The sequence below is a fragment of the Scheffersomyces amazonensis genome (assembly GCF_036850825.1).
Source record: "Scheffersomyces amazonensis strain UFMG-HMD-26.3 chromosome Unknown RJT21scaffold_4, whole genome shotgun sequence".
NCBI lineage: Eukaryota > Fungi > Ascomycota > Pichiomycetes > Serinales > Debaryomycetaceae > Scheffersomyces > Scheffersomyces amazonensis.
In genome coordinates, this window is record NW_027042744.1 from 1,350,400 (window position 1) to 1,373,747 (window position 23,348).

Sequence of the window (23,348 nt, forward strand, 5' to 3'; positions counted from 1 at the left end):
GACAGCATTTACCTAAAGGTATGAAAGATAATTATGTACTAAAGATTTAGATATTTACTCAATTCAAAGATTGAAAATGAACAATCTTAAAGACCATTCAAAGCTTGTTCTTCTTCAATAGTTGGACGCTTTTGTAATACCAATGGTTTACCAGTAACTCTAAAATATATATCTTTAATATCATCAGTTGTAGTTTCGAAATGAGAAGAGGCATCATAACTCTTTGAAATGAATATATTACTATCAGTTCCATCAGTTTGCGGTTCATATAATTCAGCTATTCCCATTAATGTATCTAATCTTTCACCTAATAATTTAAAAGCAGGTTCTAATTCAACATGAGGAGTTTCAGTTTCAATAATTGTAGAAACAATGGCTAAATAATAACCCTTTGGAACAACACAATGAACATCAGAGAGTACAGCAATATAAATATCATGTTTACGACCAACTTGATTTTGAGGAATAATAATTTGTACAGAATCTAAATCATTGGTACCAGTAATTGGATGATCTAAAATACACATAGCTCTAATAACTTTAGAACCAATTTTTTTAACTCTTTCTGGGAAATAAGTTGGATCAGCAATAACAATTGGAGCTTTAGCTTTACCTTCTTTTGTTACAACACCAGAAAATTTTCCATCATCATCATAAAGAATTTCATCTATAGGAGTATCTAACATATAAGTTCCACCATAAATAGCAGATAATCTAGCAAAACCTTGAGGAAGTTCACCTAAACCATATAATGGATAAATATAAGGAGATTTACCATATCTTGAAACTGATTGAACATATAACATAATTCTTTCATAAGTTGGACGAGCAACTTCATTTAAATAATTATCAGTTGACCATAAAGCCATTGCATGACCAATAAAATCTTTAGTACCACTTTCTAAACCAAAATAAGCATAAATTTCTTCCATTGTATTTTTATCTAAATTAAACCCTTGATGAGTTGTTGTATCATCTTCATCATATTTTGCAATAAATTCTAAAAATCTTTTCATTCTTCTCTTTTCAAAAATTCCCATTAATGAAGATCTAACTGCTTCCATTTCATTAGCAGGAACTTTTGCAATTCTTCCACTTCTATAAACATAAGAACCTCCAATTTGTTTAAATTCAATATAACGAGTTACATCAGTATGAACTAAAATATTTGTTAATTCACCATTTGACATTAAAAATTTGGGAATTAAATCAACACACCAATCTCTATCTCTTCCCTTTAAAAATTCTGGCTTTTGAGCTGATGGTTTAAATTTCTTATATAATTGAGATAAATTTAATGAAGCTGATTCTCCCCCATAAAAATCTTGACGATCGATATGTAAAACTTTCTTCCCTTCAACTGATAAAATACCAGAAAGAACACATTCGGTCAATCCAGTACCTAAAACAATTACATCATAATTTTCATCCATCTTGTTTAATATTTAAAATTATATATACATATATTTATAAATGCCCAATAATTAAATATTAATCCTCACCGCAACCTTGATCCCTAAAATGGTCGGTGCACCTTAGCAGAGCTTGGCCAAGGGGACCTTTGATGGGCAAATATAAACAGTCCTGCATACACCTTCCCCACCGTTTATTATTTATTTATTACAATCTATTACAAAATCTTTATACGATGACACACAAATTTATGACATAAATTAAACAAATTATAATATTATATATAATAAATAATAAAATTAAATCGTCTATTTAGATACCTAAACAATATTATGAAACTTCTTTTGGAATCCTGCTTTAACAATCTTTGAGATTTCTTCTGGATCGGAAGTTATACCTGTTAAATTCTCATAACCAGTTTCAGTAATTAAGATATCATCTTCAATTCTTACTCCTCCAATATACCAATATTTATCTAAAATTTCTTTATTAATATATTTAAGCTTAGATGGATCCTTTAATGTATCTTCTAATAAAAATGGATTAAAATAAACTCCTGGTTCATCAGTAACAACCATACCTGCTTTTAATGGTCTTCTTATTCTTAAATAAACTAATAAAGGATCTGGATCTGAATAATTTGGATATCCACCAACATCATGAGTATCCATACCTAATAAATGACCCAATCCATGAGGGAAAAATCTTGCACTTACTTTAGATTCAAATAATTCTTCAACTGAAAATTCAGATTTAAAGATACCTAACTTTTGAAATTCTTCAATTAATACTTTATGAGTAGTTAAATGAATATCATCCCATAATGCACCTGGTTTAATTAAACCTAATGCTGTCTTTTGCATTTTTAATACAATATTGTAGATTTCTAAATGTTCTTTGGTCCAATCACCATTAATTGGGAAACATCTAGTAACATCACTAGCATAACAATCCCATTCAGCACCTGCATCTATTAATATAGATCTCTTATCAGGAGTAATTTCATCATCATTTTTAATATAATGTAAAGTTGAACATGATGGACCTGAACAACAAATAGGATCGTAACTTTGATATTTAGATCCTTGTCTAATAGCATGATACATGAATTCTGCATGAATATGAGTTTCATTTGTTTCAATTGGAACTGCAGACATAACAGCCAAATGACAATTATCAGAAATCTTAGCAGCATGTCTCATTAATTCAATTTCATAATCATCTTTAATTAATCTAGCTTCATCCATAGCATAAAATAAATCTTTATCACCTTCCTTTAATATAGAAGCAAATTTAATATTAGATTTATTAATATCAGTAGTGAGTAAATTAAAGTTAATAATAGCTAAATCTGCTTCTAAAGTTTCAGCATATTTAACTTCATCAACATCAAACTTTTCCTTAGCTTGTTCTAAACTTAATGGAAGTCCCGACCACATAACATCATCCCAATCAATATTTGGTAAATATAAAGTTAAATGATCTCTTTGAGGTTGATATACTACATGAGCTCCTGGAATTGGACAACCTGATAAATAAAAAAAATATCTGTTTTGTCTAAATGGTTTATTTTGATCACTATATTGAATAAGTTCATTATCTTCACCACTAATGAAAAATACTGAACTTTCAGCTTTTTGTAAATTCTTTTCCTTTAAGTGGGCATAAACATTTCTAGCATGTTGTTTAGCAGGATATTTCTTACCCTTTAATGAAGCTGGACCTTCTACCATTTTGATACTGATTGATATTTATAATTTATTAAAGAATTAATATATTAGTCCAAAACTATTCTACTTATAATTTTCCCACCACCCCATCTGAAAACGGATCTTACAAGCGAGCGGCTCCATTTAAAGTTGCAAACTAACACTAATAAGTAAATTTACTCTGTACAGTTAATTTTATTTTGAATTTATTTCAACAAGTAATAAACATATCATATAGAAATAAATATAATACATCATATATACAATATTCAAAAGTAGCTAAAGTATAATTTTGTTAATAAAGCCAAATTGAATTTATTAGCTACAAAGTAGTGAGTTAACTATGGTGGCAGCTTATATGCCGTCCGGGCTGAAACTTCTCACTAAGAAAAATAACGACAACGCTGAAAAGATTATAGACCATTTTGCCACTATCAGATAACTAATAATTAGATTATATATTATATTAATAGAAGATGGAAAGACTACAAAGATTATTGGGAACTGGTACTCAGCCACAAAGTGAAGGACCAGCAATTGATAATGCAGAAACCGTATATATATCCTCATTAGCACTTTTAAAGATGTTAAAACATGGAAGAGCTGGGGTTCCAATGGAAGTTATGGGATTAATGTTAGGTGAATTTGTTGATGAATTTACTATTCATGTTATAGATGTATTTGCCATGCCTCAATCAGGTACTGGTGTATCTGTTGAAGCTGTAGATGATGTTTTCCAAACTAAAATGATGGATATGTTAAGACAAACTGGTAGAGATCAAATGGTTGTTGGTTGGTATCATTCACATCCTGGTTTTGGATGTTGGTTATCATCAGTTGATGTTAATACTCAACAATCATTTGAACAATTGAATAAAAGGGCTGTTGCTGTTGTTATAGATCCAATTCAATCAGTTAAGGGGAAAGTTGTCATAGATGCATTTAGAACTATTGATACTACTACTTTAATGATGGGTCAAGAACCTCGTCAAACTACTTCTAATGTAGGTCATTTAAATAAACCATCAATACTGGCTTTATTACATGGTTTAAACCGTCATTATTATTCATTAAATATTGATTATCATAAAACTTCATATGAAACTAATATGTTATTAAATTTGCATAAAAAGAATTGGCAATCAGGATTAAAATTAGTTGAATATGATCATGCTGAACATTCAAATTTAGAAAATACTGAAAAAATGGTAAGAATTGCTGAACAATATAATCAAAGAGTTCAAGAAGAAAAGGAATTACTGGAAGATCAATTAAAAACCAGATATGTTGGTAAACAAGATCCAAAGAAACATTTATCTGATACTGCTGAAGCATTAATTGAAGAGAATTTAACATCCTTATTAACAGGTAATATTAATGCTGTAGCCATTCAATAGGTTTAATGAAATTTTTAAAATATACAAAATAATATAAGTCGCACTAAATAAATGTATATGTATATGTATAATATAAAAAATTATATATAGTACAATAAATTCTCTAACTAACTGTATCATTATTCTACAATGGATATACGACCTTTAAAGAAACAGAAAGTATCTACTGATTATAAGGATTCTATAAATCGAGAAGTATTAAATTTTGATTTTGAAAAACTATGTAATGTAACATTATCAAACAGTAATGTTTATTGTTGCTTAACTTGTGGGAAATATTTTCAAGGTAGAAGTATATCATCACCAGCTTATAATCATACTTTAAATAATGATCATCATATATTTATAAATTTAAAGAATCAGAAATTTTATATAATACCTGAGAATCAAGAAATTGAACCAATTCAAGATATAATAGATTATTTAGATCCTAAATATACTAAGGAAGATATTCTAAATTTACCTGAAATATCTACTGATCTTCATAATAAACAATATAAAGTTGGGTATGTTGGACTCGATAATATCTCAAATAATGATTATGAAAATGTTATAATTCAAGCATTGAGTCATATACCGAGTATTCGAGATTTCTATTTGAAGTTAAGTTATCGTGAAAAACTTCAAAATCAAATATCTAAGAAATCTCCATTAAATGATAGATTTGGTATATTAATTAGAAAAATATGGTCTAAACATTTATACAGAAATCATATATCACCTCATGAGTTATTACAATATATATCAAGTGTTACTAAAGGTACATTTTCCTTAACTGTTCAGAATTCACCAAAGAAATTCCTCATTTGGTTTTTAAATCAACTTAATTCTCAATTAGTGAAATATACAAAATCTACTGTAATTAGTGACTCTATTCAAGGAAATATTGAAATCACAAGTTATAAAACAGATGCTGAACCAATTATAACTAAACTGAAATTTTGGGTTATAACTTTAGACTTACCACCACCCCCATTATTTGCAGGTGAAACAATCGCTGAAGTTGACTTATCTTCATTAATGAAAAAGTATAATGGTATTGAAAAATCTCATATATCAAAGGATGAATTGCGTTCTTATAAGCTTGTACATCCATTTCCACCTTTTCTTATAGTTCATATAGATAGAGGTGTTGAAAAGGACAATATTAAGAAAGGTAATCCAACTGTAGTACAGTTCCCAGACATAATGGATTTTTCTCCATATACTGATAGTAAAGAATCACTTAATTATAGATTATTAAGCATAATTAAACATGAACTGATTACTGGTAATGAAATCGATGAGAGTGATATAAAAAGTGAATGGGCAATAAGTATTAGAAGAAATGAAGAATGGATTACAATTAAAGATTCAGAATTAAAACCATGTCAACGTGAATTATTATTTTTAGACGAAAATTATATACAAGTATGGGAACGATATTAGAATTCATCAAATAACTTATAGTTTAACTTTATAAGTTCAGGAAACTCTTTTACTACTGCTCCAACCTTTGTTCCACTTAATAAACTATCAAAAACAATAATGAATCCTGCTAATTTTAATTGTGTTTGTCTATCGAGGTTAACGAAATTAGATGATAAAAGTTGCAAATTGTCCTTAAATAATCTCAATTCAGATTTATAGAATGTATTAATATTAATAAAATTTTCAAATAAATTAGGATATCGTATTGAGAATGCTTTCCAATGAGGTATCTCACTAAATGTATGATAATTATTAAGATTGAGAAGATCTTCTTGTTGTTGGAAAACTTCAGTTGGCTTTTCAATTAATAAACATAATAACCATAAATCAACAAACTTTGAATCGATTAAATCATTAATCAATTTGGTTTCGAAATTTTCTGACTTGTTTAATGAATCCAATGGAATTATATTACGATTTTCTCCTGAATTCTCTATAAGGATTGGTAATTGCTGATCTGGTGTAGCATGATATGACAATTGTATAATTGAATTATTTGATTTTTTAGTGTTTGAACGTAAATTAGGTAGTTTCAATTGATTCTTATGACAAAGCCATAAGGCATACCCTAAGGATATTGGATCAGTAGGAATGTATCGTGAGTTAAGTTCATACACTTTATGTACACCCAATTGAAATGATTCCTTTCCATTATCCCTACCTTCGAAATAAAATTGATAAACTTCTTCAGTAATATTCTCCTTTGGATACGTTACTACAGGAAATGTCTCAAATAACCTTTCTATAGGTGCCGGTACTTTAAACATGCTTTACTTATTGGCTGAAAAATCGATATAGTTATAATGCACTAATTTTTTTTTTCATTACTCGTTTTTTCTTTTCCTTACTGTGTTAAATCATATATTCTAAATTACGAAGTATACAGATCTGTACAAATTATATATAGTATAGGGTTAAGAGTAGGATTATAAGGGTGGTGTATGTATGAGTTCCAAATATTATATTGATGTAAATTTAAATATCTTCTTCAGGTATTAAATCAATAGCTAAATCGTACCAAGTAGTATCAGCAAATTTACAATCACTTTCACCCAAATTATTAAAACCTATCTTTTCATAAAATGGTATTAATTCTTTATGAGCAATTATAACAATTTTATCACCCATATCTTGATTAGATAATTTTTGAACATAATCATGAACTAAAAGTGTACCTAAATTATTTCCCCTCCATTTAGGGTCTACAACTAATGAATGAATTCCTATCCATCTTGAACTTTCAATATGACCTTTAGAAGTATCATCTTCAGTGTCAGGAATATCCATAGCATTATCAGTAATCTTTTGAGTAGGAATCTTGGTAGCAATTATATGACCAATTAATGTTTCTTTGATTACAGAAGATTTCGAAGGCAATTCATCAATATCTTCTTCTTGATCATCATTAGTACCTTTATCCTTTTGTTCCTTTGCTAATCTAGCAGCAACTTCTGGTAAGTTAATGGCATTATAAGTATGATCATAGTCTCTTATGAATAATCCTGAACATAATTCAGGACATACAGTCAATCTATAACGAAATTTTTCTGGAGTACATCTTTCTGATTCAGAAAATCCTTTATTTTCTAAACTTATACATTGATCGATATCCTCTATAGTAAGAGGTCGAATAGATATATTTGGTGGAAAGGTCGACATGGCCTATACTGTCTAATTTTAGTATATATAATGTCCGATGGCAACAAAGTTTCTCAATCAAAACTTAATAAACCTTCAAATTAATTATTGTTTGCTTCAACTGCGATATGGAGAACGCCTAAGAAAAAAATGGTAAGTTGGTGTTAAAAGCTGTACACAGGAAATATTGATGACTCTTTTAATGGTTCAGAATGGTTAGTAAATTGGTGAAACTGGTTTATAATAACTTAATAGTAACATACTTATCAGTGCTAAGTCAACTTTGAGTAGTTATTATAGTATTCCTAATTAGTTGATTGATTTCATATGTAGACGTGGTTCGTTATAGCTATTGATCACGCGACTTTTTATTACTTACTGTAATATATATATATATAATATTCTACATAATATTCTACATAATATTCTATATAATATTTTATATATATTATAATATATACTGTAAATACTCTCTTACTCTAAATCCTTTTCTGATAAAGTAGTGGATGTTTCTGAATTGATAATACTCTTACCAACCTCCCATAAATGGACAATATTGTCATCTGCTACGGAAGCTAACGTCCATTCTTTATAAGGACACCAACTCAAATCCATAACGGCACCTGTATGACCTGCATGCATCATATATAATTCTGAACATCCATCTTCTGCATCTTCTTGTTGTTGTTCTTCTCCGATCTTAAATAAGTCCCATAATATAACTCTACGATCCAGAGATCCAGAAGCAAGTATTCCATCCTTATGAGGTGAAAATTCTAAACTTGTAATAGAATCAGAATGTCCCATCATTGTATGAAGTAACCCACCATTAGAATCACTATTAAATTTACGAATATCTAATAAATTAATATTCGAATTAGTATTCCCAATAGCTAATAAATTATGAGAAAATGGTGAAAAGGCCAATGAATTGATCCCTTTAGATTCTGGATTATAAAATTTAGATACTGGTTTATTAGGTGTTCTAATATCAAATATAAAAGTATATTTATCATCACTTACAGATCCAAATATATTCTCATCAAAATGATGCCATTTTGCATCATTGACAATGTCTGAATGTGAAGTATTCCTGAATATTCGATCTTTTCCAACATCTGATAGCACAACCGATTTATCATCAGATGAAGATAATAAGTACCCCTTTTTATATGGGTTCCATGCTAATCCATAACCATTAGCTTCATGTGGTGTAAGGTGCAAATATGCAGCTTTCGAATCATTATTAATATCATATATATCTATTTCTCCCTCTCCATTAATAGTTGCAATTATTGATGGATCTTGTGGCATATACCTTGCTCTATTTATTTCAAAACTATTTTGAAATTTTTTTATAATCTTTATACGAGAAGATGCCTTCTTTTCTGATGTAGAAGGAAGTTGAGTAGAGGCTATTTTTAAATAATTGGTATCTTCACCTGATGTGTGAGTACCTAATAATAATTTTGATTCAATTATTCCATCTTGTTCTTGATGGTCTGGTAACCATTGAACAGTTAATGATGGCCATGTTAATGCTGTCTCACTAACAAACTCATACATATAACGACAATTTTTACGCCATAATTGATATTCTTCTTTAATGGTCACCTCACTTTGAGATACTTCTGAAATTTCTTCCGACATTGCTAGTAACCTTCTTCACTATTGATAAAACGTTGCTGTAGTGTTCAACGGTGATTTTTCAATTTCCTCCCCAACGCGCGTCTAAAATTTTGAATTGCAAAAAAAAGACTAAGAAATAATAAATGAATAAATAAATTTAATAAAGTCTATAGAATATTTAATCTGTTTAATTTACACTAGTGAAGACTCTGGAAGACTTGATCTTCTCTTTATATGTTGATCCACTTCGAGATACTCACTTGCTCTAGTTTGTTGATTGACTTCATAGAAGTCAATGACTTTTAATGCATCACTAATATGATCAAAGTATGGTTCTTCATTACTTTCAATTAGATCATAAATTTCTGAATTTTCATCTATATCGATTGGAATTACTTCTTGTTCATAATCATCTTCAAAATTTAATTCTGGTCCATCATCTGTTAAACTGCGTCTTCTCTTCATTCTACTGTAAGCTTGTCTCTTTTGAGAATCAAAATATCTTAAATCCTTTAAATCTTGTATAAGTAAATCAGAAATACCAGTATTAACTAATCGTTTTCTTAATTTGGCATTTTTATTAACTCTTACAAAAAATGAATGGATTTTTCTATTTCTATACCCTAAAATTAAATCTTTTAAGATTTGACTAGCAGATGAATCTAAATCTGTCATACCTTTCAAATCAAAAATAATATAATGAGTCATTGATGAATCTCTTGAAGGTTTCAGAGCAGGATGTGCTTTAGTTGATCCGTATAATTCAACTCTCTTAAGTCGAGCTCTTAAATCACTACTATTAGTGAATGTTAATGGTTCAGGAATTCTAATAATCAAACATCCTTCAATTTCTTCAAGGACATGAGTATTTAAATGAGTAAAATTATCATCAGCAAAATAATTAAATTTTTGAACTCTAAGTTTTTCAGCAAGTTCATTACCAAAATCACTCAGGGTATTTTTAAAATGTGCTAATGCTGTATCAGGGATATCAGCATCAAGAAATGTATTTGAACCAGGATATCTAGCTAAGATCTGAATTCTGGATTGAGCGGAATGTCTTATAACTCTAATTAACAGATAAATCAATCCTACGGCAATACCACCTTCCATTGAGAAAAATAATGTCGTTAAAACTGTAACACCAAATGTGACTAATTCATTATATCCTCTAGCCCTCCAATGAAAGAATAATTCATAGGGAGCTTCTTCAATTAACAGAATACCGATTACTGCAGTAATAACACTCAACATACATTCTGGTACAAAATATAAGTAATCAAGTAAGAAAGTTACTGTGAATAATGTACAAATTCCCATTACTCCCCCCAGTAATGTTGATTTAGCAAAAATTGCATTAATTTTACTTCTACCGTATCCACCAAATGATGGTAATGCACCAAAAAATGATCCTATGATATTGATAAATCCTAAAGCTACTAATTCACGATTAGATGAAATAGGTAAGTCATATCTTGAGCCAAGAGATTTAGAAGCTGTAGTAGATTCAAAGAAACCTAACATTGCACAAAGGAATCCTGAAGTACTTAAATTCTTAATTAAAGGCCACATTTTTCTAGTAAAGGGATTGTATAACTTTAAGGCACCTCCTCTATGTACCTTACCAATGATTTTTACACCTTCTTGATCCCAACGATAAGTCGAATTTAATAAGGTCGATATACCAACTACAATTAATATTTCAGGAATAAATACTGCTTTATCATAAAATGAATTATGAGATGTATTTCTTGCAGCATATTTCTTGAATATTCTTATTGCCATGATTATTATAAATCCAATTACACTAATTTTAAAACTAAGTTCATGTAATTCATTATAATGGGCCAATAAGAATCTGACTTTATCAAATGGTGAATGGATATCCATTTCAGTAGGATCATCAGATATCTTTTTAAGAACTTCTTCTAATCCCATTACCACAACTAAAGCATTAATTACCATAACAATTCCGACACCACTAATGAAACCCTTTAATAAGGAAGCACTCAAAACATTATCTAAGAAACCAAAACGTCCTAATCCAAATCCTAGTAAACTTGCTCCACTTACAAATGTGATGGCTACAACGAATTCTAATGGATCAAGTTCCTTTTTATTGGAATGATGCAACAAAGGTTCTACTGCTTGACCTACAATTAATGAAATTGGACCTTCTGGTCCCACAATCATTTGTGGAACACTACCAAATATTAAATAGATCAATGGTGATATACCTAATCCAAGTAAACCTGATAATACAGGCACATGAGCTAATGAAGTTGCATAGGAAAGTGATAAAGGTAATTGGAAAAATACTAAAGTTAATCCACCTATTAAATCACCAATGAAAAATGCTGGAGTATAATGTTTTGCCCAAGATAGAAATGGTAAATAATATGGAAGTATTTCACTCCACAGTAATCCTTCTAGATTTTGAGCAGAACCAGGAACATAATTATGAGCATTTGAATTATCAAACTCATCATCTACCGGTGGATAAACAGTTTGAAGTGCTGAATGAGTATGTATCATTTCAGTTGGTACACCAAATCGATATATTATTGATTCTACATCACCATTATCTTTATTATTAGGTACACTATTGGGACTATTACTACTTCTAGAACTTATATTTTTGGTAAGTGGTATGGTAGATATACCTGCAAGTGATTGATAATCAACATCTATATTATTTCTATCTAATAATGCTTGTCTATCACTTGTAACGGTATTAACTCTTCGACTGGATATATGCCTTATACTTGGAGATGGGCTAGCAACTCGTCTTAATCCTGTTTCTTCAGGTGTTGTCCTCCTTCCCGTTCTTATCTGTCGTCCATTCGTCGAGGAGGCGATAGGCTTTGACATTATATCGTTAGTTAGTGTCCTTACTATGTATATATATAATACTGTCAAAATTAATTCAGTTACTATTCTTGGTAATAGCCATAAATTACATGACGCACTCCACGTGAAATCTTCGCTTACATTTTTCTAAATTTTGTATGGCTCATCTGTTTCACTTTGAGATGCAAGTTGATAAATTAAAATTACTATTGTGATTGTAAGAAGACTTAGTGCTTTTAAGTATACTCTAGATGACTTCTGATATCTTACTTCTAATATATGTGACTTCTTATATATATTGTGCAGCTTTGAAAAAAAACTATATATAAAGATTTTAGGTTTAATTGCCAATTTAAGCGCAAAATATTTGCCAAATTATAAATTATTTGTGTAAATTTAAAAATGTTATTTGCTGCAGTAAACCACACAATCATACAATTTAGAGAAATAAGAATAGAATTATAAGGTTTCTTCAATATACAAATGGCAGTTGATGACCACTAACTGTTACTACTCTAAAGAAGAAGCACCGAACCTATCACTAAAGAAGAATGAATGATTTTATAATTTTCTAAGAATCACAGTAGTACTATTTCTTGAAGTTTCTATAACTGTAACATGTAAGTATCTAAATGAAATTAAAAAAGAAGAATATGCTGACATTAAGATAAAGTCACAGTTTTCATTACGTTGTAGGAAAATGCTGCAAAATACAATTCTTTTTTGAAGACCGCTATCGGTGAATCATGTGACCGGGATTCTCAAAAAATTGCGGTTTTTCAATGAATTTTTCATTATGACTCCATGTTTAGGGAACACTAGTATAATTAAGCACTAGTTAAGATGTTATCAGTGGGAAAGAGACTATTCTCGACTTCGGGAAGGATATTGGATACTTTAGTGTTTGTTGAATCGGCAAATTCGAAAATTTCTCCAGCATCTTTATCATCATTGAATGCAGCATTCCAACTTGGTAAACCAGTTAGTGCATTAGTTGCAGGACCAGAGGGAGAATCTATAGTATCTGAATTATCACAAGTTGAAGGATTATCTAAAATTATAGTTGCAAAGGGTGATAATTATAATCATTATTTAGCAGAAGAGTTATCTCCACTTGTTAAAGCTATTTTATCTAATGAATCAAATAATTTTACTCATTTTGTAACTGCAGCTTCAGCCGTTGGTAAATCATTATTACCAAGAGTTGGAGCTTTACTTGATGTACAACCAATTTCTGATGTTATAAAAGTTGAATCTGAAAATACTTTTGTAAGACCAATTTATGCTGGTAATGCTTTATCTACTGTTAAATCAAGTGATAAATTTATATTAACATCTATTAGAGCCAGTGCTTTTCCACCTCAACAAATAACTTCATCTTCTGCTCCAATTGAAGAATTTTCAGAAAGTATTACTACAAATGGTAGAACTGAATTTGTTTCTGAAAATTTAATTACTTCAGAAAGACCAGAATTAGGAGCTGCCACTAAAGTTGTTGCTGGAGGTCGTGGTTTAAAGAATAAAGAAACTTTTGATAAGTTACTTGAACCATTAGCCACCAAATTAAATGCTGCAGTTGGTGCCTCAAGAGCTGCTGTTGATAATGGTTTCTGTGATAATTCTTTACAAATTGGTCAAACTGGTAAAATTATTGCCCCTGAATTATATATTGCTATTGGTATTTCTGGTGCAATTCAACATTTAGCTGGAATGAAAGATTCTAAGACAATTGTTGCCATCAATAAAGACCCAGAATCTCCAATATTCAACATAGCTGATATCGGATTAGTTGCAGATTTAAATGATGCTGTACCTGAATTAACTGAAAAATTATAATTATATCTCTATTTACATTTTTCACGTGCCGAGATACCGTCACCAAAAAAAAAGTATATCTCTCCACGACACAGTTTTATATAGTAAAATACATTTCTTAATTTAATTACCACTATTTTAAGCTATAGCCGTAATAGTTTCTCGTTTGATTATACAATTGATTACTGTATAATCTTGAGTATAAACTGAATATAATTCAATCTTAAAATGGATCCAGAATCAGGATCTACTGAAGAGAACCTTTCTACCACTTCTTCGTCATCATCATTTGTACCAATTGATGGAATTCAAGATGCAATTCAAATTATTGATGAGAACAAAGAATTCAATAAAGATATCTTACAATATATAAAGAAGACCACTAAGACTTTAGGTAATGATTACCATATAATTTCCGTATTTGGATCTCAATCCACTGGTAAATCAACTTTATTAAATCGTTTATTCAATACGAATTTTGATGTTATGGAGGAATCAAGGCGTCAACAAACTACCAAAGGGATTTGGTTAGCTAGTTCTCCAGTTATTTCAACTTCTGAACCTATCATACATCCTGAAACAGAAGAGTCCCTTCTTGTTATGGATGTCGAAGGTACTGACGGAAGAGAAAGAGGTGAAGATCAAGACTTTGAAAGAAAAGCCGCATTATTTGCCATGGCAACTTCTGAAATTTTAATACTTAATATTTGGGAAACTCAAATTGGTTTATATCAAGGTGCTAATTTAGGACTTTTGAAGACTGTTTTTGAAGTTAATTTATCATTGTTTGGAAAATCAAAATTAGAAAAGACTAATGATCATAAGGTTTTATTGTTAATTGTTATTAGAGATCATATTGGAACTACTCCAAAGGAAAGTTTAGCCAATATAATAGTACAAGACTTAAATCAAATCTGGGATACATTGAGTATTCCTCCTGAATTAAGTCATTTGAAATTTGAAGATTTCTTCGATATTGATTTCCATGCTTTACGTCACAAAGTATTACAACCAAAAGAATTCACTGAAGATATTCAACAATTAGGTGATAGATTCAAAGGTTTTTTTAAACCCAATTATCATCATAATATTCCAATTGATGGTTGGACATTATATGCTGATAACTGTTGGGATCAAATCAATAATAATAAAGACTTGGATTTACCAACTCAACAAATTTTAGTAGCTAAATTTAAGTGTGATGAAATCATTTCAAATGTATTTGAAGAATTCCTTACAAAATTCAAAGAATTACCTAATTTAGTCAATGATGATTATGAAAATTTTGGGTTATTATTAATTGATTTAAGAGAAGATATTTTAGAGAATTATAATTTATCAGCATCAAAATATAATAAGACTGTTTATGAACAAAAATATGAAACTTTGAAGGAGAAATTAAATGAAAAGTTTAAGGAAATTTTTGAAACTCATGTTAAAAGTTTATCTAAAGAGAAGCTTGATAACTTTAAGGAAACAATTTCTGGATTTAAGGGTCAAAATTTTCATGAACGAGTTTCACAGCTCAGTAATGAGATTAAGGAAGAATATTCTAATCAATTGAAACAAATCTCATTAAATGGAGATATTCCATATGATCATCATTTGAATGATCTCGACAATCAGTTAGATTCATTAGTGAAGAAACAACAAGTTATTGAGTTACAAAACATTGTTAATAAATCAATCAAGAAATTAGGTAATGGATTAACTAAATATATTCAATTTGAATTAAATGATCCAAAGCCAGAATTATGGAGTAATGTATTAAATAAATTTAATGAAACAAGAAAAGATTTAATTGATATTGACAAAGGAAATGAAATTGATTTTAAATTAGGTACTAGCCAAAATCAAAATGTCGAGGTAATTGAAAAATTTAAATATAAATCATGGATTAAGTTTTATGAGATTAATCATAAAATCATTTCTTCAGGAAATTTATTAACTTTAATAAAGGATAGATTCGATGATAAATTTAGATATGATGAGAATGGGTTACCTAAATTATACATTGATGCTCATGAATTGGAAGTTCAATTTGATAAAGCTAAATCATTTGCTTTAGATATATTACCAATTTTAACTATTGCTAGATTAAAAGATGGTAGTGAAATTGTTCCAGAATTTGATATCTTTAATAAGAGTTTACGTGGTAAGTATCTAAGTGAAACCGAACTTTCACAACTTGAGGAGAATGATGATGAAGATGATGATGACATTGCAGATGATAAATGTTTTGCTGAGAATATTACAGAGCAAGAAAAGGCAGAAATTTTAAGTAAATTCAAGAAAGAGATTGATGCCAAATTCATTGAAACTAAACGTTCTCTTGTTCAACATATTACTCAAATTCCATATTATATTTATTTAATTATTATTGCATTAGGGTGGAATGAATTCATGGCTATTATTAGGAATCCACTTTTATTTTCATTATTATTAGTTTTGGGTGCAGGACTTTATATATTATATCAATTGAACTTATTAAGACCAGCTCTTGTTGTTGTTCAAAGATTGATTGATGAAGTTATTCAAGTTGCCAAAGAGAAATTGCGTGAAGTTTTAATTGATGATTATCAAATCCAGGGTAATAGATTAGAAAGAATTAGTGGGAATAATATCAATAATGGAAAGGAATCAGCTGATAAATCTGAAAATATTGAATTGGATGATTTGTAATTTGCTTTTTACTATAGTTAGCTAGCTATTTTTAATCTACATTTAATTTACTACTTTTAGCATCGCGTGAGCCAAGAATAAATTTTTGCAGCATTTAAAGTCTCAGTCGTTGCATTAGACGAAATGTCGAGTAACTTCTGAGAGAGCAGTGATTTGTTAATGCAATTGCAATGATTTTGGAGCGACCTGTAGATCGACAAGAATATGAAATGTTCAATGGTTATACTTTACTGTATTACTATTGGTAATCAATTGGGATCATTTCTGAGGTTGCAACAATCAATAAAAGAAACTAAAACCTTTAGATATTACAAGTACTTAAGTTTATCGTAAGAGAACGTCCACGTTACTTTACACATAGAAACTTTGAAAGAAAACTCAATTAAAATAGCAGTGTAGTAGCGATGGCAGTTCATGCTAATTATATAACAACCTTATTGAATTACTACCTGTATATGGTAAGTAACAATCTAACACCGCTAGAGCGAGTAGCTCGGCGAATAAAAAAAAATGTAACCTCAATTATACCGTAGCAGGAGCAAGGGACCAGATATTCCGGAATAAACTTTGTTTTCTAATAATGCCTTAAAATGTTCCCGTAAAAGTCTTATCGGAGGCATAGACCGAGATTCGAATACCTAGAAAGTAAATAAGATCAAATATAAAGAGAAGCAATCTGCACTAAATAACCCACTATATATTATTTGTGACAGGTTTTTCCGTGGTGCAAAACTATTACAAGAATTACTGGTATTGTTTTTAACTGTAGTACATAGTTAAATTGTATAACATCCACTGTTTAATGTATCATTCCCAAGTTTGTGTTCAGGTTGTATACTAAAGAGATATATTTAAGTCTAATCTATTGGGAGATACCGATCTTTCCTGCATATGGTCAAAGTAACCCCAAATTTTATGTAACATCTCTCACAAAAGTATTTTGTTGATTTACTTAGTTAACCTTTATGAAAATCATATTACATTACCAAGCAATGAAATAGAGTGTTAATGAACTCAAATTTGTTCTACTGTATCACACCATTGAATTATATATGATCCTAAGATTTGCGGATAATTACAATCTAACACGTAATTTTCTTATATATATATATATAAATGTATGGTAACAAATACATATCCTGTATATAATCCGATGTTACCTCATTGAAATTTCTAATGTAACATAACATTTTCGAATCAGTTAACTATGAGAAAATCATTCTAGTAAAATTTACAGTAACATCTTAACTAAAAATTAATGTAAGGAAATGGGCCCTTCGATACCTTTGAATTATTAGAAACATTAAACCTGCAAACTATTTATTTATATATAGAACCGAATAGAATTGATGTTATTTATATGACATCTAGTTTCTTATTTATACCGTGTCGATTCTCTTTTATTTATTTCATATTCATTTAGTTTATTCATTTGATATTCCATATAACTTTGTTCATTATATTGCATGTCAGGCACTTGTATATATAAGATCTTCATAGTCCTGTTAACTTGCTAATTATACATACATATTATAAACTATACAACTTTATTAAATATTTTCCTTACTCATTAAAGTATTTAACCGTTTGCATTATTATTCCTTCATTCGTTCCATCAATACTTCCATTCAATCCATAAAATAATTCGTTCAATTTATTACTTCAGTATTATCATATTAAAAGAAAATTCGTTCAAGTACTAACTATGGCAATGTTGCAACAATCCCCATCAGCTCATGGTATAAATTTACCATTGAATAATTTAGTTGAAGTAACTACTAATAATTCTTCAAATCCTACAACTGTCAATGAAGGTGCTCCAAGTGCTACAAATTTCACATCAAGTTCCTCAGAAGATGATGGCTTAATATCTTCTTCTCCAACAACAAGTATATCTTCTGCTGGTGATGCTCCCCTTGCATCTACAAAGGAAAAAATTCAATCAACATCAACTTCCAATCTTCTACCACTTATAGCTGATAATTTTATTGGTTCAATTACTGATGAACGCTTAAGTGAGCAATCAAATTTACTTGTTAATGATTTTAATGAATCATTATCAAAAAACTCCAAAATCACGATGTTATCAAATTATAACATTAGTCCTTCAGGTAATGAACATGGTCAATTCTTAGTCATTGATTTGGGTGGTTCTACTTTAAGAATAGCAGTTATCAAAATTGATGAAGCTTCTGAGAATGATAAGTTTAGCTCCGATAGATCGAGTCGTATTCATATTCTTCAAGAAGAATCCTGGATTATAGACAATAATTTTAAAATTATTGATTATAATTTCTTTAAGTTTATTGGAAGTAAAATTTCAGAAATTATAAGTAAAAGTGATTTTAATGAAAAAGAAACTATTAACACAGGTATTTCCTGGTCTTTTCCATTAGAGACAACCAATTATAACAATGGTAAAATAGTTCATGTTTCCAAAGGATATACTATATCTGATGAAATTTATGATAAAGATTTGAAAACTATTTTAGAAACTACTTTATTGAAGGAATTTAATTTATCTATTGATATCAAGGCCATATTAAATGATTCATTGGCTGTTTATGCTGCTGGTTCATTTTTAGATAAGAATATGAAATTAGCCTTGGTGTTAGGAACAGGTACAAACTTATGTTGTTCATTAAATGCCAATAGAGATTTAATTCATCACCAAAAATTATTACCAGACTGTGAAAAGATCTTATTTAATGTCGAATTATCATTATTTGGTCAAGCATTTATTAAGCAATTCACCAATAAGTATGATTCTAAGATTGACTCCAGATTTAACCAAGTAATTGATTTACATTTTAAAACTTTTATGACTGATGATCCAATTACAAATACTATTTTGCAACCTTTGGAATTAACTACTAGTGGTAGATATTTACCAGAATTAACCCGATTAGTATTAGTTGACCTCATTAATAGAGGAGATATTTTCAATAATCTTTCGTCTAAGGATTTAAATTCAATTATGACCAAACCTTACGATGGAGTTCAAGGAAAGTTAATATGTGCTGTTGATGAAACTAATGATTATCAAGAAATTAAATCATTATTAGAAGAATATTATGGATGGGATGAAGATTTAATTCAAGTTCTGGATATTCTTACTCTTAAAAGAGTAATCGAATTAATTTTAATTAGGGGTGCATTCATTGTTAGTATTAGTATTGTGGCTATCATAAAATTATTACAACAACATAATAATGATGAATACTCATCAAAAGTTATTAATATCGGATACGTTGGTTCGGTCATGAAACATTTCCATAATTATAGAAATTTAATTAAAACATTTGTTAATGAGAATAAAGATATTAAACAATTGGGAGGTGTTAAAGTTGATTTTAAATTAGTTGAGCATAGTTCAATCATTGGCCCTGCCATAGGAGCCGCTTATTATTCTTAGGAGGTTGATCTTCTTTATTAAAGATAATGAAATGAATGAATTTGAACTTACAAAACATACAGGCAAATTAAAATAAAAAAAAAAAACGAAAAAAAAGTTCTATAAAAAAAGCTTAATTTAGAGAAGCTATATATAGAAGTATAAGATTGAGTTTTAATGTTATTTAGTATTATTTATTGCTATTTATGATTCTTTTGTATAGATACCCTTAGTCTACATAGATAATGTTACGAAATTGAAAAGTTTTAAGTTATTATTAATAATCTTATTAATTTGTAAGAAAAGAAATAAATTTTGGTTGTTAATTTATTAGTTCAAATAAATACGACTTATATAAGAATACTTTAAAAAAATACTTTTAAGCTACAGTAATTGAATTTTGATTTAAACATACCATTCTTTAACATTAAATAAAAATCTATGAACAGCTATACTAAAGAAATACATAGTATTGAATGAAAAGAGTATATTTACAACTTACTTTTTAAACCAGCAGCAGCGTTATCGCAAACAATTAAAACATTATCATGATCTTGTAAATAACTCGATGGGAATCTTGGATCGTTCTTCTTTCCATTAATAGTCTTATCTAAAGCAAATTTTTTATTTTCTCCCAATACAATTATAGCAACTTCTTCTGAATTGTCTAAAATAGTTGAAATACCAACACTTAATGCATATCTTGGAACTTTTGAGGAATCATTATCAAAAAATCTTGAATTAGCTTTAATGGTAGATTCAACTAAAGTTACTTTTCTGGTAATCGAACGACGGGAAGATCCAGCTTCATTAAATGCCAAATGACCCTCAGGGCCTAATCCACCTAAAAATAAATGAATTTTCCCAAATCTCTTGATTTTAGCTTCATAATTTTTACATTCTTGTTCAATATCTTTAGCTAAACCATTTAAAATATTTATATTTTGTCTTGGTATATCAATGTGATTGAAAAATTTATTATACATAAAATAATGGTATGATTGATCATTAGTTGGAGGTAAACCAAGATATTCATCCATATTGAATGTCACGACATTTTTAAAAGTAATTCTTCCTTGCTTGTTAGCAATAATTAATTTAGCGTATATACCTTCTGGAGATGATCCTGTTGGTAAACCAAGAACAAATGGTTTAGTAGCAGTTGGATTGAATTTGTTAATCTTTTGAATAATATGTTCAGCCAAATAATTGGAAGCATCTTCAGCAGAAGAGAAAGTAACTTGTTTCATGGTGATTATGGCTTATGTACAAATAATATAACAACGAATGGTATTAAAAATGAAAATTAATTTACTTATTATAGTTGTATGAATAAACCCTGTATTTATATATAATTATAAATAATTACCCTATCTTAACTTAAAATATTACGGGCTTAAGCAGCTCTTAAGATGAGATATTTTGCAGAAACTAAGATTTTACACTGCTGACCTCCATTAATTATTGTTATATAACTTATACTACGTTGTTTTCCTAGTGTTGTGGCAGTAAATGCTACTTATTCATCACGTTAGAATTATACACAAAGACAAAGTGATCGGTCAATTACTTTAATGGAGAAAGCTTCGGTTATCAAAAATGTAACCTTGTGCGAGGTTACATTTTCAAATATGGGTTGCATTTTTGCTAATCCGATGAGAACTAAGTTGCATTTCGCATTTTACCTATATCCTGTATAGGACATCAATATCAGTAGTTACTTAGCTATGGAATATTCCCAGACTAACATCGAAACATGAGGTTCAATCGGATTAAAATTTTCAATATATAATCAACCGAGTTGTTCTTTTATATTTATTGATTTATATAGACTCATTTTATTTTATTTTCACTTCATTTCTTTTACTTTATTAGTGTTAAACCACTATTTCATTTATAGCATTACTTGCATTTATCAATATATCCTCATCATTTCTTTTGTGTAATAAAAACCCATATTATCAATAATGTCTCCAACTTATACAAAATTTACCAATGGTCATCTTATAGATAATGGTCAATTGTATGAAAACGCTGATATATATATTAACAATGAGACCAAAAAGATTAGTCATGCTCCATCCAATGAAAATTTGATTACTAAAGTTATAGATTTACATGGTCAATACCTTGCTCCTGGTTATCTTGATATTCAAAATAATGGGATCTATGGTTTAAACTTTTCAGCTTTAGATGAGAATTCAACTCCTGAAGATATTGCCTTGTTTGCTCAATTTTATAAAGATGCTATGAAAAAATACCTTTCGACTGGTGTTACTGGAATCTGTCCTACTGTTACCTCTAATTTTCCTGAAGTTTATAAGAAGGTTTTAAAATTCTATAAGAAATCAAGACTATCCAATCAATCTGATTCTCTAGGAGCTCATTTAGAAGGTCCATTTATAAATTTAAAGAAGAAAGGTTGTCATCCTACTGAAACATTTGTTGATGCCAAAGATGGTGAAGCAAAGAAATTGTTTGATATTTATGGTGGTGAATTAAATGTGCTTAATAATGTTTGTATTATTACTGCTGCACCTGAAATACCAGGTGTCTTAGAAGCAATTCCAACTTTAACTGAGAAGGGGATAGTATTCTCTATTGGTCATACAATGGCTGATTATGAAACTGGGTTGAAAGCTATTGAAAATGGAGCAACTATGATTACTCATTTGTATAATGCTATGCCTCAACCTCATCACAGAAATGCAGGAGTTGTTGGATTAATTAATACTCCAGTCACTTCAAATACCCCATACTTTGGTATGATTGCTGATGGCGTTCATGTTGACGCATCAATGATTAATTTAGCATATAAATCAAATCCTGAAAAATGTGTCTTGGTAACTGACGCAATGCATTTGATTGGTTTAGCTGATGGGACTTATAAGTGGGATCAACAATACATTGTGAAAACTGGTGATCGTCTTTATTTAAAAGGGACTGATACTTTAGCTGGAGCTGCTACTACCTTACCACAATGTGTTAGAAATTTGATGAAGTGGTCAGAAATATCTCTTCCAGAAGCAGTTAAGACATGTACTAATAATGCTGCTGTTTCGATCGGTGTCCAAAATGAGAGAGGTTTCTTGAATGTTGGATGTGATGCTGACTTTGTTGTATTAAATAAGGAAGGCTATGTTCAAAAGATTTTTAAATTGGGTCAAGAAGTTCAATCTTCTGATATAATTGTTGAAAATTCTAAGTTATTAGCTTCTTTATAGATTTGATTTCCTTATTAAATATCTATATTTATTGTAATAAATTTCCTTGCATATATAAAAATCATTAATTTAAGTTTATATCAATTGTAGGAATTTAACTACAAATTTATGATCACAAAATCTCTAT

The 23,348-nt window shown here is 29.3% G+C and overlaps 12 protein-coding genes across 12 annotated transcripts; 6 read left to right on the plus strand and 6 right to left on the minus strand. All coding sequences in view use genetic code 12, as the record gives it.

Moving 5' to 3' along the window:
* Positions 1-14: 14 nt before the first annotated feature.
* Positions 15-1,583, minus strand: GDI1 (Gdi1p). The gene has a single exon (XM_064884596.1). It carries the CDS (start codon positions 1,431-1,433, stop codon positions 87-89), a length of 1,347 nt encoding a protein of 448 aa, XP_064738121.1. The 5' UTR covers positions 1,434-1,583; the 3' UTR covers positions 15-86.
* Positions 1,584-1,646: 63 nt separating this feature from the next.
* Positions 1,647-3,368, minus strand: RJT21DRAFT_121431 (putative Xaa-Pro dipeptidase). Its single transcript, XM_064882097.1, has one exon. It carries the CDS (start codon positions 3,144-3,146, stop codon positions 1,734-1,736), a length of 1,413 nt encoding a protein of 470 aa, XP_064738122.1. The 5' UTR covers positions 3,147-3,368; the 3' UTR covers positions 1,647-1,733.
* A 200-nt stretch (positions 3,369-3,568) lies between these two features.
* Positions 3,569-4,631, plus strand: RJT21DRAFT_121432 (proteasome regulatory particle lid subunit). Its single transcript, XM_064882098.1, has one exon. The coding sequence runs from the start codon at positions 3,599-3,601 to the stop codon at positions 4,517-4,519; it is 921 nt and encodes a 306-aa protein (XP_064738123.1). The 5' UTR covers positions 3,569-3,598; the 3' UTR covers positions 4,520-4,631.
* Positions 4,632-4,648: 17 nt separating this feature from the next.
* Positions 4,649-5,947, plus strand: RJT21DRAFT_114937 (mRNA splicing protein; the record flags this gene model as incomplete). The annotated part of the gene is made up of 1 exon (XM_064880301.1): positions 4,649-5,947. The coding sequence occupies one exon, from the start codon at positions 4,649-4,651 to the stop codon at positions 5,945-5,947; it is 1,299 nt and encodes a 432-aa protein (XP_064738124.1).
* Positions 5,948-6,819: 872 nt separating this feature from the next.
* RJT21DRAFT_121435 (polyamine acetyltransferase) lies at positions 6,820-8,024 on the minus strand. The gene has a single exon (XM_064882099.1). It carries the CDS (start codon positions 7,646-7,648, stop codon positions 6,965-6,967), a length of 684 nt encoding a protein of 227 aa, XP_064738125.1. The 5' UTR covers positions 7,649-8,024; the 3' UTR covers positions 6,820-6,964.
* Positions 8,025-8,060: 36 nt separating this feature from the next.
* Positions 8,061-9,401, minus strand: HAT2 (Hat2p). Its single transcript, XM_064884597.1, has one exon. It carries the CDS (start codon positions 9,275-9,277, stop codon positions 8,102-8,104), a length of 1,176 nt encoding a protein of 391 aa, XP_064738126.1. The 5' UTR covers positions 9,278-9,401; the 3' UTR covers positions 8,061-8,101.
* A 47-nt stretch (positions 9,402-9,448) lies between these two features.
* RJT21DRAFT_130995 (uncharacterized protein) lies at positions 9,449-12,273 on the minus strand (the record flags this gene model as incomplete). Its single annotated transcript, XM_064883032.1, has 2 exons — positions 9,449-12,032; positions 12,248-12,273. 2 exons carry the CDS (start codon positions 12,271-12,273, stop codon positions 9,449-9,451), a joined length of 2,610 nt encoding a protein of 869 aa, XP_064738127.1.
* Positions 12,274-12,745: 472 nt separating this feature from the next.
* On the plus strand, positions 12,746-14,046 carry RJT21DRAFT_44567 (uncharacterized protein). The gene has a single exon (XM_064884598.1). The coding sequence runs from the start codon at positions 12,950-12,952 to the stop codon at positions 13,940-13,942; it is 993 nt and encodes a 330-aa protein (XP_064738128.1). The 5' UTR covers positions 12,746-12,949; the 3' UTR covers positions 13,943-14,046.
* A 103-nt stretch (positions 14,047-14,149) lies between these two features.
* NAG6 (dynamin-like GTPase) lies at positions 14,150-16,603 on the plus strand (the record flags this gene model as incomplete). Its single annotated transcript, XM_064885466.1, has 1 exon — positions 14,150-16,603. One exon carries the CDS (start codon positions 14,150-14,152, stop codon positions 16,601-16,603), a length of 2,454 nt encoding a protein of 817 aa, XP_064738129.1.
* Positions 16,604-17,846: 1,243 nt separating this feature from the next.
* Positions 17,847-20,256, plus strand: HXK1 (hexokinase 1). The gene has a single exon (XM_064882100.1). It carries the CDS (start codon positions 18,309-18,311, stop codon positions 20,016-20,018), a length of 1,710 nt encoding a protein of 569 aa, XP_064738130.1. The 5' UTR covers positions 17,847-18,308; the 3' UTR covers positions 20,019-20,256.
* Positions 20,257-20,386: 130 nt separating this feature from the next.
* Positions 20,387-21,606, minus strand: NAG1 (Nag1p). The gene has a single exon (XM_064884600.1). It carries the CDS (start codon positions 21,245-21,247, stop codon positions 20,489-20,491), a length of 759 nt encoding a protein of 252 aa, XP_064738131.1. The 5' UTR covers positions 21,248-21,606; the 3' UTR covers positions 20,387-20,488.
* DAC1 (Dac1p) lies at positions 21,606-23,339 on the plus strand. The gene has a single exon (XM_064884599.1). It carries the CDS (start codon positions 21,965-21,967, stop codon positions 23,219-23,221), a length of 1,257 nt encoding a protein of 418 aa, XP_064738132.1. The 5' UTR covers positions 21,606-21,964; the 3' UTR covers positions 23,222-23,339.
* Positions 23,340-23,348: the final 9 nt, after the last annotated feature.